The sequence below is a fragment of the Chiroxiphia lanceolata genome, chromosome 5, assembly GCF_009829145.1.
Source record: "Chiroxiphia lanceolata isolate bChiLan1 chromosome 5, bChiLan1.pri, whole genome shotgun sequence".
Taxonomy (NCBI): domain Eukaryota; kingdom Metazoa; phylum Chordata; class Aves; order Passeriformes; family Pipridae; genus Chiroxiphia; species Chiroxiphia lanceolata.
Window position 1 is genome coordinate 7,596,392 of NC_045641.1, and position 14,369 is coordinate 7,610,760.

General features: G+C 40.2%; 1 protein-coding gene across 1 annotated transcript; it reads left to right on the forward strand.

Moving 5' to 3' along the window:
* Positions 1-792: 792 nt before the first annotated feature.
* HSPA14 (heat shock protein family A (Hsp70) member 14) lies at positions 793-12,832 on the forward strand. The gene is made up of 14 exons (XM_032689217.1): positions 793-894; positions 1,016-1,096; positions 1,202-1,284; positions 2,307-2,355; positions 3,176-3,269; positions 3,390-3,480; positions 4,642-4,746; positions 5,234-5,395; positions 6,272-6,427; positions 7,683-7,785; positions 8,838-9,050; positions 9,440-9,613; positions 10,576-10,646; positions 12,188-12,832. The coding sequence occupies exons 1-14, from the start codon at positions 838-840 to the stop codon at positions 12,264-12,266; spliced, it is 1,518 nt and encodes a 505-aa protein (XP_032545108.1). The 5' UTR covers positions 793-837; the 3' UTR covers positions 12,267-12,832.
* Positions 12,833-14,369: the final 1,537 nt, after the last annotated feature.

A 14,369-nucleotide genomic window follows, 5' to 3' on the forward strand; every position in this document is an offset into this window, starting at 1 on the left:
TCTCCTGTGGTATTGAGGGTGTATTTTTCCAATAGCAGTGTAACAGTGTGAGACACCAAGCTTTGCTTTCAGACACCAGTCGTGCCTCGTTAGACAATACAAAACCAGTGCTTCAGCTCGACCTGAAGCACTGGACACAGAAATATTTCCATAATATAGAAAGGTTGGACATTAGGGGGAATTCCTTCACAGAACAGGTGATTAGACATTAGAATGCAATGCACAGGACAATTAGACACTGGAATGCAATGCACAGGATGATTAGACGTTGGAATGCAATGCACAGGGCATTGGTGGAGTCACTATTCCTGCAGGTGTTGAGGAAAGACTGCATGTGGCACTCAGCGCCCTGGTCTGGTTGAGAGGGTGTTTTTCAGTCATAGGTTGGATTCGATGATCTCAGAGGTCTTTTCCCACCTAATTGGCCTTGTGATTCTGTAATTTACAACGTCTCCATGCACTCCGTTGCCTGCATTTAAATCACAAGAGGTGCCACGGAGATAAGACACGCGCTGCAGCATGTACATGATACAGCTTCTGCTTTCTCCCCTTTAATCTCTATTTTAATGCCTCTATTTTCTAACTTCTCAACTTCCACCTCTATTTCCACCCCCCCCAAGGTGTGCCGGCGTCGAAGAACCGCTCAAGGCCCCTCAGCGCCGCTTCCCGCCAAAATACCCTCTCCTCCCAAGCACAGTCTGCCCCCCGTTGCTATACGCGGTGACGCGCCTCCCCTTGCTTTTCTCATTGGCTGTCCCTCTGGTGACGAGCGGGCGGTGCGGCGCGGGATTGGCTAGGGGCGGGCGCGCGCGGTGCAGGTCGGGGCGGGTGGGGCCGATGGCGGCCATCGGGGTTCATCTGGGAGCCACCTGTGCCTGCGCCGCCGTCTACAAGGTGAGGGGGGGACGGGGTTGGGGGGCTGCTTGGGGGTCCCTGCCGGTCGGAGGGGGCGGGCCGGGGCGGGGCGGCGAATCCCCGAGAGGCGGCTCACGGGTGTCTCTGTCTCTCCCCTCAGGATGGCCGCGCAGATGTGGTCGCCAACGACGCCGGGGACCGGGTCACCCCCGCGGTCGTGGCGTTCTCGGAGAGCGAAGAGGTGAGGCTGAGGGGAGAAGGGAGGGGGGCTCTGCGTGCTGCTCACTTTTTTTTTTTTTTTAATTTTTTTTAACTTTATTTTTTTTTTTACTTTTTTTTTATTCAGGTGGTTGGCTTAGCCGCAAAGCAGAGTAGGATCAGAAATATTTCGAACACCGTAGTGAAAGTAAAGCAGATCCTCGGGCGAAGGTAAGAGAACGGGTATGGAAGGAGCAGTGAGAAGTTTGGTTTTCTCCGTTAAAGCTGGTCGGTGAAACCTCTCAGCGCTGATGCTGGAGGCATTTTAATGTATTGTGACAGCATTTAATTTAACCTGGCATTGGCGTGTAATCTCTGAAAAAAATCATTCTGTTATCATAGTCACAATGCTTTGGGTTGGAAAGGACCTTAATGATCCTCTTGTTCCACCCCCCTGTAGTGGGGCACGTGGAAGGCACACTGTCCACTAGACCAGGTTTATATTATTAACTTCTTAGCCTACATTTCATTCCAGGAGCAAAGAGGTGTGTAGTATTTTAGGTCTGAATTTGTCTGTGAAAATCAAATTGTGAAATTTAGTAACAAGTTGCACATATGCTTTTTTATATATACTTAAATTTCTCAACTAAAATGTCTTATTACTGGGTTGTTTTTCTGCGTGTAAAATCCACTGTGGCTTTGTTTGCATGAAACTTTTATATTGTAATAGTGAAACACACTGTTGTGATTCCTCAGTCAGTGGAACTGCGATGGCTTGCACTGGCAATTACAGTGACTAGAACAAAACTTGTGTTGTTCTGGTTGGTTGTTGGGTTAGATCTGACATCAGACATGTATCAGAACTTTTTAGTGATGACCCAGCTGTGTATAACAGCCCCTTCATGTTGTCCGTTCTGATGTATTTCCCAGCACTTTTCATGTCATAACTTTATTGAGATCTTTTACAGTGGTCACTGGGGCTAGCAGGTTGAAACAATGTGTTGGGTTTTGTTTTCCCCTTTCCCTAACTAGTAGGTTTTTTTTCAATTATTAGTTATGGAAAGGAGATTGAAAGTCAAAACTGTTGTCTTTATTTCGACTGTATAAATGCATCTGTAGGGTGGAAACGGGAATTTTGGTGGAAGTATAGTTTGATATATTGGAGATGTTTATAAGGAATATGAGCAAGGTGAATTTGTGCAATTAGCCTTGAGCAAATGATTTATCTTGTTATTTTGAATTTGTCTGGACAGCGCTGGTGACCCGCAGGCAGAGAAATATATTGCAGAAAGCAAGTGCTCTGTGAGTATGATCTGGGATTTCTGCTGTTCCCAGAGTAACTTATATGACTTTATATTTTTCTTCTTGTCCTTGTTTATGCCATTCATGTCTGTGTTCTCTAATGATCACCTCTTCATATGAGGTCCACTTGCTGCTGTGTTTCTCTTTTTATCTAGTAGATAACCATATTCTGAGATCTGCCAGCATGACGTAGTCCAACAGAAAAATTCTTACCTATCTCTTGGACATTCTCTAAAGAGATGAATCTTAATATATTTGGGTAGTAGCATTGTGGGTTTTCTTAGTGCTGGTAGAAGGTGCTCAGGTTACAGCACTTTGTGATAAAAATGCTTAACCACTCGATTTAAATGCAAATTTAATTTGAATAATGCTGTGATTGTTACTAGAAAATTTTGCAAAACAAGAGAAAAAAGTATCCGGGCAAATACATTCATAAAGAAGGAGCAAGTTTTTCTCTGGGTTTTGGCTGTTTGTATTGGTGTGCTTTTATAAATTGCTGGGCTTTTTCTTGTGGGATATAACCAGGCAAGCACTTTTGTTCTAATGATTGCTTTTGTACTAAGGAAAACTTAATAGAAAAAGGAAGTCTGGAGTCTTTAGGTCCTTCAATGTCACTGTTGTGTATGTCAGATGATCCAGGTCTTTTTGTAATCTTTGATAAGCATCTTGGAAGCATTTATTTCCTTGTAATAGAGTACTAATGCAGAGAGTATTTACACAGTCCAGTTCTTTTTACTTTGAACAGAAACTAAATTAAATGTTATGTTTTTTTATTAACCATATTGCATATCTAACAAAGGTGTGTTGGTTTTCCTTACAGATAATTGAGAAGAATGGAAAACTTCAATATGAAATAGATAATAAACTTATTAACCCGGAAGATGTGGCAAAACTGATTTTCAGTAAAATGAAAGGTATATAATAATCAAAATCATAACACATTTTAGCTTTTTAAGCTGTCCTCGTATTTTTAAGATGAAGTATATTGGTTTTTTATGCTTTTAATAACATGTTCTTCCTGTGTTTTTAAACAGAAACTGCTCAGTCTGCGTTGGGTTCAGATGTAAACGATGTTGTTGTCACTGTGCCATTTGATTTTGGAGAGAATCAGAAAAATGCCCTTGGGTAAGAGGATTAAGATTTTTCTGTTACTTAACGTACCTAAAGAAGACAGGCTGGAAGATCAGCAGTGGCAGTTCTCCTGCTGGACTTCAGCTTGTGACTGTCAAGATATTGGGATGTTATTTGAATGGGGAAAATATTAAAGCAGGAGATTAAATCCTGGGTTTAGAAATTTTTCGTGGAATTCACTGATGTAACCAAAAGGACATTCTGAATCATTTATAGTGAGAGGGAATTTTGGTATCATCAAGGACAGAACATCATTTCAGATCAGGATCTTCAGTGTCACCTTTGAAACAGTTTCTCACCCTCCTTAATTTCCCTTCCTTCATACTCACCAAACCAAATGGTGTTACGTGACTTGCTGAGGACTCTTGTCAGAGTTCACATGTGGAAAATACCCCACTATTCTATTTGGAAAGTCTCTTTGGAATCAATTCTGCTGTTACAGTTCCTCTGTATGAAAATATAAGTATGCTTAAAGCTGAGCATAATTGGCAGCATCTGCTGTTCTGTAGTAGATGCTGATATGTGGTAGTAGTATTTCTGCTTTGTGGAAGCCCTTACGTTTATCTGTCATGAAATACTTAAAATGCACCTAAAAGTTGCTCATAAAACATGAGTGAGCTTGGTATTTGCAGCATTTATAATGAAGCATTCTATTGCTCTGGTAAAACAGTTTCAAAATAATTTCAAAGTGGAGGAAACAAGTTGCAGGGCAGTCCCAGGGTTACTGAAGTTTCAAGAAAACATGTAAAGAAGTGTTACAAGTGAGGCGCAGTAACTTCCTTTTGAAGCAAAGTGGTTTCTTTAGCGTGTTACCTGTTGAAATAATGTATCGAGAGCTTTTAATACCACACCTGAAGATAAGTTACCAAGTTTGATTGAGGGTAGGGGTTTTAATCTTGTAGTTGAAGGGGGTTTTGCAGTTTTTATGGGCTATGTAGGCTGCTATATGAGAGTTTTCATGGCCAATAAGCACACAGCAGATCCAACTACCTCAAGAACACAATAGCAACTGAACTTAGTGCCTTCCTTTTCCAGTCACTTGGCTTTGCTAATACCATGCTGTAACCAAGTTCTGAGTTCAGAGGAAATGTTAATAGTGTGTGACTATAGTGAAACCATTAAAGGAAAATGAAATGCTACTGTGCTTTATCGCAGGGAAGCAGCTGCAGCTGCTGGGTTTAATGTTATGAGATTAATCCATGAACCATCTGCAGCTCTCCTCGCTTATGGAATTGGCCAGGACTCACCCACTGGGAAAAGGTAAAATTCTAATATTTTACTTCTTAAATTTAAGCTGCTGTACTTAAATCCCAAGAAATCTTAAATGAGGGAATGCTGTGTTGCCTTAGCAGTCAATACAAAATTAATGATTTGAGACTTGGTTGTTTGGGTTTTTTTCCTCTCAATAAAGCCAATAACCATTTGTAATTCTGTAATTACCCTTCTCATATACTTCTTGCCTGTAACCTTGAAAGTAATGTTAGTTCTCAGTCCTGCTGAAGGAGAAACCTTGGCTGCTCTCACTGTATGAAACAGACTAATTTTGTTCTTTAGAGCACGTTGTCAAGCAGTCAGGACTACTGAGATGCATTAAATACAAACACCCTAAAAAAAAAAAATCTTGAGAAAACTGATTAAAACCTGCAGTACATTATTTGGTGGTAATCTTTATAGACAGTGTGTCAAAATTAACATCTTTTTTGCTGGCTTATTCATGCTACTTTCAATATTTTTTTTAACATGGCAGCAATGTGTTGGTTTATAAACTTGGTGGGACATCACTTTCTATCACAGTCATAGAAGTAAACAGTGGGATATATCGTGTGCTTGCTACAAACACGGATGACAGCATTGGTGGAGTTTGCTTCACAGAAGCTCTGGCACAGCACTTAGCTTCTGAATTTCAGAGGTAAGTTTTGAATTCCAAGCATATTCCCAGGACAGGAACTTCATTATCTAGTGCTTGATTTCAAAAAAAAAAAAAAAAATAAAAAAAATCTGTCAGACCATCTATGAGTGAAATGGCTCAAATAAAGGAGCAGTCACTTGTTGAGGGCTGAGGAGGAAGACTGGGAAATGCTTGGGTTTGTGTGGATATTGCCTGGAGTTGGTGTTGAACTATAACGGCTCAGCTATGAACTCTGCTGTGTTTTGAGTGATGTGTGTGACTACAGGCTGCTTCCATACTTTCAGTCACAAGCTTTTTGGGTGTCAGGGAACTGACTGTGTGGTTTTGTTTAGTTTTCTTGGTGTGGAAGCCTGTAGAGGGACTTGGGTCATCAGGCTGAAGTCTGTGTGTCACACCATCCTGTGATGAACCAATGCATAACCACTAGCTCAGTGGTCTTGAGGTGGTCAGTAGCATACTGCCACAAAAAGACTTTTTGGATAAAACTTAACTATTTTGCTGACATGTCTAATGGTCACTGTTCTGTTTCTTCTTAATCTGTGGTTAAAAATCAGTAACTTGCAGACTTTTTCTTGCTGTTCCTTGCAGCCATTTACAGAATTTGTTCATCTGAGAAACTGTGCAGAGAGACTTTAATCTGTATGATAAACACTAATGCCTGAGTTCAGGGTGCCTCCTCACTGTGATCTCTAGTTGAAATTGAAACAGATACTTTTTCTTGGCAAGCTTTCGATAGTGGCATTGTAGTTAATACTAAAATGTTTACAGAAAGAGTTTAATAGCTCTAAACTGTTTTTCCTTTCAGAAGGTTACCGTTATCAGTCAAATTCCTACCTTTCTGAACTGGTATCTTCTGGGTTTTTTTTTTTAATACAGGTCTTGTAAACATGATATTAGAGGAAACCCCAGAGCCATGATGAAGTTAATGAACAGTGCTGATATTGCAAAACACTCTCTATCGACCCTGGGGAGTGCAAACTGTTTTGTAGATTCGTTGTATGATGGATTGGATTTTGATTGTAACGTGTCCAGGTAAGGCAAATCTTGAAGCTACTGCCTTTATATAAAGCTGTTCTTGCAATCTTCCTAGGTGACATTTAGGAAGTTCAATAAGCTTTGATTTCCGGTGGCATTTATTTTGGAAACAGAAGACAAAAGACCAACTTGCTTTGTTTCAAACTGATGGTTCTGTTGTGCTGCAATCTGTATAGTTAGGGCAGTAACAGAGTGTTGCCCTAATGGTTAGAAAATAAAGTGAAAAAAGGCACAAGGAGACCCCATCTCTGGAGTGTGGTTGTTGATTGAAGGGGAGTAGATACTGTAATGAAGCTAGGTGGCTATTTCTTCCCCCTTAGTGATTTTTTTGTTGTATCTTCCCTAAAGAAAAGAAGACTTTTTTACTCTTCATCTAAATGAGCTCCAGAATGATAGGTGTCATGGAAGTTGATGCTGCCTCAGTGACAGCTGGAGTAGAAAAATGTTCTCTGTTTGTACTGCTCTGTCCTACTCTTAAGTCTCTTTTCCCTTGGGATGATACTTATTTAGATGTTTAGCTCACTTCGATTGCTCTTCCAGACTGCAGCAGCTTTAGCAAAATAAAATGGACTTTTCCATTCCAGAGCTGTGCATCCACTGCTGCAGAAGTTGGAGCTGCTGCGATAAAGCACAGCATGTTTTCAGGCTTGGGAAGCAGTACTGTGTAACTTGGGTTGGCTCTCTTTTGGATAAGGATGTTAATCCTGTGGACTAGTGCTGCAGACTTTGACTTGCTGTGTTCCTGCAGAGTAAAACCACTTCTTCAGGCTTGAAAGAGATGAAAGCAAGCACAAGTTTGTTTTTTAATTTGCTTAACCTATTACCTGTGTGCAAATCAGGACACAGCTTGATTTGCTTCTGAAATTTCCAAATAGAGTCTTTGTGTCCGTTTTAAAGGTGATGGAACAGTTCCAGGATGTTTGCTGCTTTATTTTTTCAAATATGAGTCAAGACAGCAATGCTGGGTTTTGTTGAGACAATACTGTTTTTTCTCTAGAGTACACTGAAGAAGAATGAATGTGCATTCCATGTAGGTGTTAGTGGTGGAATTATTCACAGATACTTTCACAACAACAGAATCACTTCAAGATTAATAATTGGAAAAGAAGATATTTTTTTTAATCCTTAAATACCAGGTACAGCTAGAGAACCAAAGAATATTCTAAAAATGATCATTCTTCCATTTCAGGTATTTGTCTCTAATAGATGAGATGACCCTTCTTGAATGTTTTTTTTGTGGTTTTTTTCCTAGGGCCAGGTTTGAACTTATCTGTTCTTCACTTTTTAGTAAATGTGTAGAAGCCATTAAAAACCTCTTGCAGCAAGTTGGATTTACAGCAGATGATATTAATAAGGTAATAATAGAAGTCACTTGTCTGTAGTGTGCTTAGCTCCCCAAAAACAGTTAAGTGGAGATGATTGGTCTCTATTTTGTGTGTTTGTGTAACTCTTGGTAGAGCTGAGGAATACCTTCCTTAAGTTCAGTATATGGACTTGCTTCTGCCTTCACTGAGCATTGCATGGGGTTTGCTGACACTTCTGAAGAAGCTGGCTGGTGCTTTTAATGGCACTTAATGCTATTTCAGACTCTTAATTAAAGTGTTTGCTGTGTCACATCTCAGTTTTCCTGGTGGATAATGAGGCATCCCAGGCCACTGTTCAGAAAACAGCTTTTGTTTTCTAGTGGCAGTATTTTTTAGGTGGTCTTTTAGGCTCTCAGGCCTCAATGCTTTGGGGGGGAAACACTTTAAATGTAAAAATAAATTAACCTGATTTACAACTCTCAAGTTATGTTTTACATGAGGAAAAGTAGGAATTAGCTTTGTTTCCATATCAGGCTGATTTCAACAAAGTCACTGTAATAAGACTTGGACTAAAAGACAAAACCTGAATTGCTTCTTCCTACAGGTGCATGATGGAAGGGTGAGTGGCAAGCAGCACAGGTTACAGCATGGGGAAATTTTAAATTCCAAGAAAAGAATTTGTAGTGTGAGGGAAATCAAATGCTGAAATAATGGCCCCCAGAGTCTGTGGAATATGTATCTGTGGAGGTAATGTCCTGAGCAGGTTGTAACTCTGCCTGTTCTGGCAAGGAGGTTGGACTAGATCATCTCTGGAAGTCTCTTCCAACCTGATGCTATTTTTGTGATGAATTTCTCGATTTCTAAGAACATTACCTTATCTAGCTGATTCTTGCTATAAGAAACACATTTTCAAGACACCGTATTTCCTTTCATTTCAAATGCAAAAGTATCAGAAGTCAAGCAGAGATTACATCAGTTTTTGTTGTAACAACTACAGATAATTAAGTATCCCAGAGCAGTTTGTGGTTTTGTACTGCAGGTTGTGACCTGTCTGTTTTATTTGACAGCAGAAAGATTTGAAATTGTTATGTCATGTTCTCCAGGTAGTTCTGTGTGGTGGGTCTGCTCGAATCCCAAAGCTACAGCAGCTGATCAAAGACATTTTCCCAACTGTGGAGTTACTGAATTCAATTCCTCCAGATGAAGTTATTCCCATTGGTGCAGCCATAGAGGCAGGAATTCTGCTAGGAAAAGAGAATACCTTGTTAGAAGAAGAAGCACTTATTGAGTGTTCTGCCAAAGATATTCTTCTAAAGGTAAGACTAAAATTAGAATATTAGAAAATTTTACAGCTGCAGTGAATATATAACACTAATGATTGATGTTAGAGAAACAGTATTGTTTTATTACTTCTACAGATTGTCCATAGGTCAGTAGTATGTGGTAACTTGGATTCATTGACAGAAAAATGACAGGAAAAATGGCTTGATTTTAAGGGGAGATAGATTGTATCTTTTCTATGTTGTAATAGCTGAACTTTTACTTTATAGGAATGTCAATTTTTAATTTTTTTACTTGCTGTGATGGCAAATGTGGCAGAGGGAATGAATGTTGAATTTCTTTTCTTGTGGAGCATTGTTGTGACCATTCTAGCTCAGTGAAGCACTTAGAGAAAGGCATGAACTCTTTTTTTTTCTTTTTAAAGGGAGTAGACGAGTCAGGGGCTGACAAATTCACAGTGCTGTTTCCATCAGGGACACCACTGCCAGCTCGAAGGCAGCACACCCTGCATGCCCCTGGAAACATTTCTTCTGTGTGCCTTGAACTGTACGAGTCACTGGGGAAAGGTCCCATGAATGAAGAAGATAAATTTGCACAGGTGAGGATGTACACACTCGTGCACTTTTAATAGCAACCACTGGAAAGTCTGTTGGATCTGAAAAAAATGGAAACCAATCCCACCTCTACCAAAACTTGTTAGAAAACTTGCATCTCTCTGGGCATCAGTCTTCAGTCATTCTTTTCTACATGCAAAGTATTGAAGCACTTTATAAAGAAAACTGAAGTTTCCCGTTTTCATTCCTAAATGGTTGGTAGGGCTTGATGTTTGACACTGCTGTAGTAAGCTCAACTGGGATGAGAGATTCCAGTCATTGCAGTAGGGCACAGATCTCCAACATTTTAAATATAAAACTGCTCAACATAATGATGTAGCTAGTGTGTGTACTGCTGATTACTTTTTGATCTTCTTAGATTGGATAGGATCTTGGTATTACATATTAAATGTGATTTTTCACAATTGTAAGATGATGTGATTATATCAAGTGAGGTTTTAAAGATCTTACTCAGGAGTCAACTTGCAGAGAGAGAACACAGCTTGTTTAAAACAGTGATGATGTGCTTTCCTTGGAAAGCCTTGGGGAGGGGCAGATGTGTCTGAAATTGATGGAATATTTGAGAAAATAGTTATTCTACCTTAGTCCTGCCCAAATATTTTTAGAGGGATAGGGAAAGGATGTTACCTAATAATTACAGAACTGATCCTAAGTGAAGGAAGATGCTCAGCTCTTACTGTAGGCTGTGGCAGTGGTAGGTGTCCAGCTATCTCAGTGATAGATCCTGAAACAAAAGCACAGAAACAATAGCACAAATAGCTAAAAATACATAAATTGGCACTGCAGATAAAGGAAGTCCACTGGGACATGCTTCGATTTGGAGTTACCAGTACAAGTTGCTAAACAGAATGAATTTCACATTGGAGCTGTTGTGTCACTTCCATTAAACTGCTGCACAGGAGTTTGGAGAACTTGATTATAATTTAACTTTTTTTTTTTTTAATAGATTGTACTCCAGGATTTAGATAAAAAGGAGGATGGCCTACATGATATACTAACTGTTCTCACTATGAAAAGGTACCCAAAATACTTATTGCTCTGCCGTTTACCTTGCTGCGTCCCACTTGTGACGAGCAGTCTTTGCTCCTTGTACAGAATGTTTAATTTTGTATTGAGAAATTTCAGCATTTCACTGCTTACAGGGCTGTACAGCCCTGGCAGGGGCAAACTCTGTATGAATGTGGTTTTCTGGCCGTACCTTCGGTGTTTTCATTGTTTGATTTCTAAAGAAATAAATCTTAACACAATTGTATAGGTTATTTTTAGCAACTTCTGAGCTGTTGATCAGATTAACCGTGCTTGAGAGCAGTCAGGATCTCAAACTTCCCATGGAAGGGGCTTGGGTAGTTCTGCTCACACTCTTGGGAAAAACTGAAGGATATTTTGTCTTTTTTAGTTACAAAGGAATCCATGAAGCATTGCAGCATTTACAGGGAAAACCTGTGGCTCTGTCCCTTCTGAGGCAGATTTAGGTAGAGAGACAGTGCCACAGGAGATCAGGACTGAAAAATCTACTTTTTTACATGGTCATCTGGGGACTTTTTGTAGGAAAGTATGAAGTTTGTGTGAAGGTGTGTTTTATGGCAGAATGGGGATGACAGGATATTGGAAAAATCTCTCTAACTTACCTAGGTCTTAGTAGGAGTGCTTGGGCTCATTTGAAATAGTCTAAATAGTTTATAAAGATATCTGAAGGTGGAATTCTAAGTAGTCAAGACATCTTTATCTTCTCAGGGCTGCCCTGAATTTCATATTATTTTCCTAAATGGTACACAAGTTGTGTAGATGTTGCTGAAAAACTAAACCCCCGCTTGTTATTTCAGTTCAAAATACTTCATTTTATTTACAACGGCTATCACATGTCAATAAAGCCTGTTAATAGACCTCACCTGAAATACCTTGTTTGTCATGCAGAGATTTGCACTTAGCACTGGTAAGAAAAGCATCCTAGGGATTATAGATGCAACTCTGTCATGCAGAAAAACAGCATTATATTAAAGGAGGTTTAAGTAACAGGTGAAAAAGGGAGAGAAAGTTCAGTGGAGCACATTTATTTCTATCTGAATATTTTGTGTGTTTGTGTCTAGCTGAAGTGGGATTCACTACTGTCTCTTAATTACTGGATTTTCAAAATAAGGGTTTTCCTTGTTGAAGAAGATCCTTGGAATTTAAAGGCTACTTACACTTTTTTCAAAGTCAAGTTCTCACGTTTTGATGTTCTTATCAGTCTGTTGCTGTTACTCAGTTCTCACAATGAATATTTTGAATAATATTACACATATTCTATTTATAAACCTGTACTAAATAAACTCAATTACAGTATTTAAACATGTTCCTGAGTCTGTTTCAGTATATGTAGAGAAGATAGATGCTATAAGGGCAAGAAATCCATATCTAAACACTTTGATCTGTGTTGAAATATTGTCTTCCCTGGATATTTTGATGCTGATCTTTCTTCCTTTCATGGGTGTGAAGGCTGTTGTTTATTCTCTCTGGAACATGCAGTGGCATCCTGAGTGTTGTGTTGAGTCCTAAACATACCCCTCTCTTTTATCTAGGGATGGGTCCTTGCACGTTACCTGCACGGATCAAGATACCGGGAAGTGTGAAATCATCACTGTTGAAGTGGCGTCGTAGCCTGTTGTGAAAGGCAACGTTTTTCTAAGTTGATTTTTGTCTCTTACTTCCTTCTCTGCCAAAGCAATGACTCTCTGGGATGTCTTTGATTCTTAGAGGACTGTAATAAACTCAAGTAACACATTAATTTGCCACCAAGTCTGTTTGGAGTGGAAAGCATGGTGCAATATGTTAATCAAGACATGCAGACAGCAGATCGTTGAATTATCAGCACTTGGTTTAAAAAATGCAAAGCACAAATGCTTGTGCCTGTGGTTCAGCAACAAGCATATTACATACATAGTCTGAAGATTTCTCCTTTCAGGTACTTTTCAGGTCCTGTACCCAACTGGTGAAAATCCACTCTCTGATAACTGCACCAAATTGTAACTGAAATTCTGTGAGGTGTTGATGTTGCCCAAAACCATGAAGGTGGTGGCTATTCATGCTGGCCTATTGAGCTGTTGTTTTGTTGGTTTTTTTTCTGGAGTAACTGTAAAGTGGTTTTGTGGTATTACCTGAAAAATATGTGTAAGAGTTAAATGTGCTTATTTATGTGTTATTAAAATACTTTTTTTTTTAATGCAGACCTAGCATTCTCCATTCTGCGTGGCACTGTTCCAACCTGTATATGCCATATATTTGGGCATAAGCTGCAGGATTTTTCAGTAAGGAGATGGAGCAGGCAGGTGTAGTTATGGGATTTCAGGGTCTCAGCCTAATGTGCAGTTAAGGGGCAACAGTTCAAACTGACAGCCAGGTGTTGTAAAATACTAAAAATGTCACAAAGACCCTCAAAATGAGATAAAAACTAGGGTAGGGCTACCTGTCTGGATTTGAGGAGACCTGTGTTCAATTATCTATTTTAATACAAGCTTCTCAAATTATCTTGTATTTCAATATTCTTCCTATCTCACAAAAGCAATAGATACTGTATGGCATAGTAGCCTGTAAAAAAAAGGAAAAAAAATTAGGCCTGCCTTATCACTGGCTCTGGAAAATGAGTGAATAGTTCATAGAATTGTAAAATATCCTGATCTCAAAGGGATCCACAAGGATCATCAGTCCAGCTCCTGGCTCTGCACAGAGTAACCTCAAAACTCACTCCCGATGTCTGAAAGCGTTGTCTAAACATTCTCTGATCTCCAACACACTTGCTGCTGGGACCACCTCCCTGGGCCGAGGATGGAGCCCTGTGGAACCCCACAAGTGTCTGGATGTCAGCCTGATGTCATCCCCTTCACTGTAACTTTGTGTCCAAGCTCTGAGCCAGTTGCTCGCCCGTTTTGTAACATGGTTATTCAGCTGTATCGAGAAGGATACTGTTGTGCGACAGTATCGAGAGCGTTACTGAAATCCAAAGATGTAACACCAACTGGCTTCCCCTGGTAACTGGGTGTTGTAAAAGGAAATTGAGTTTGTCCAGCAAGATTTTCATGAAGCTGTGCTGACTGTGACCAGTGACTGCATTGTCCTCCAGGTGTTTTATAATACCTCTCAGAATAATCTCCATAATTTTACTGCTGAAGTGAGACTGACAGGCCTGCAGTTCACTGGTTCCTCTGTGAAAACTTCTAAAAGGGATCTTGGAAAAGCCAGAGTCTGGGAATGTAGGGGCAGTGGAGCTCCACAGCCTTTTAAATACCCATGAAGAGGCACCGAGGCACTGTTTGGTTGGGTGCAGGTTTGTGGGGTTTGGAGCAAACTCAAAACCTTCTCTACGGGTTTGGGCTCTTCTCCCAGAAAACCAGTGACAGGACAAGAGGACACAGTCTTAAGCTGTGCCAGGGCAGGTTTTAGGTTGGACATTAGGAAGAATTTCTTCACAGAAAGGACGATTAGACATTGGAATGGGCTGCCCAGGGAGGTGGTGCAGTCACCGTCCCTGGAGGTGTTTAAGGAAAGACTGGATGTGGCACTGAGTGCCCTGGCCTGGTTGACACAATGGTTTTGGATCACAGGTTGGACTCGATGACCTCTGAGGTGTTTTCCAAAGTGATGGATTCTTTGAAAGCCACATGAATAGGAAACACCGCATTTGAGGAGGGCGCTGCTATCGTGGTGTAACTTTTTTTTTTCCCCACAAGTGCGTGAACTGCTTCTCCGCGGTTTGCCGCTGCTGGG

Excerpts from the sequence above, each read along its gene's own strand:
- HSPA14 (XM_032689217.1), top strand. The coding sequence starts at position 838 with ATGGCGGCCATCGGGGTTCATCTGGGAGCCACCTGTGCCTGCGCCGCC. Across the intron at positions 3,481-4,641 it reads AATCAGAAAAATGCCCTTGG|GGAAGCAGCTGCAGCTGCTG; the intron begins GTAAGAGGATTA and ends GCTTTATCGCAG. Across the intron at positions 10,647-12,187 it reads ACTGTTCTCACTATGAAAAG|GGATGGGTCCTTGCACGTTA; the intron begins GTACCCAAAATA and ends TCTTTTATCTAG.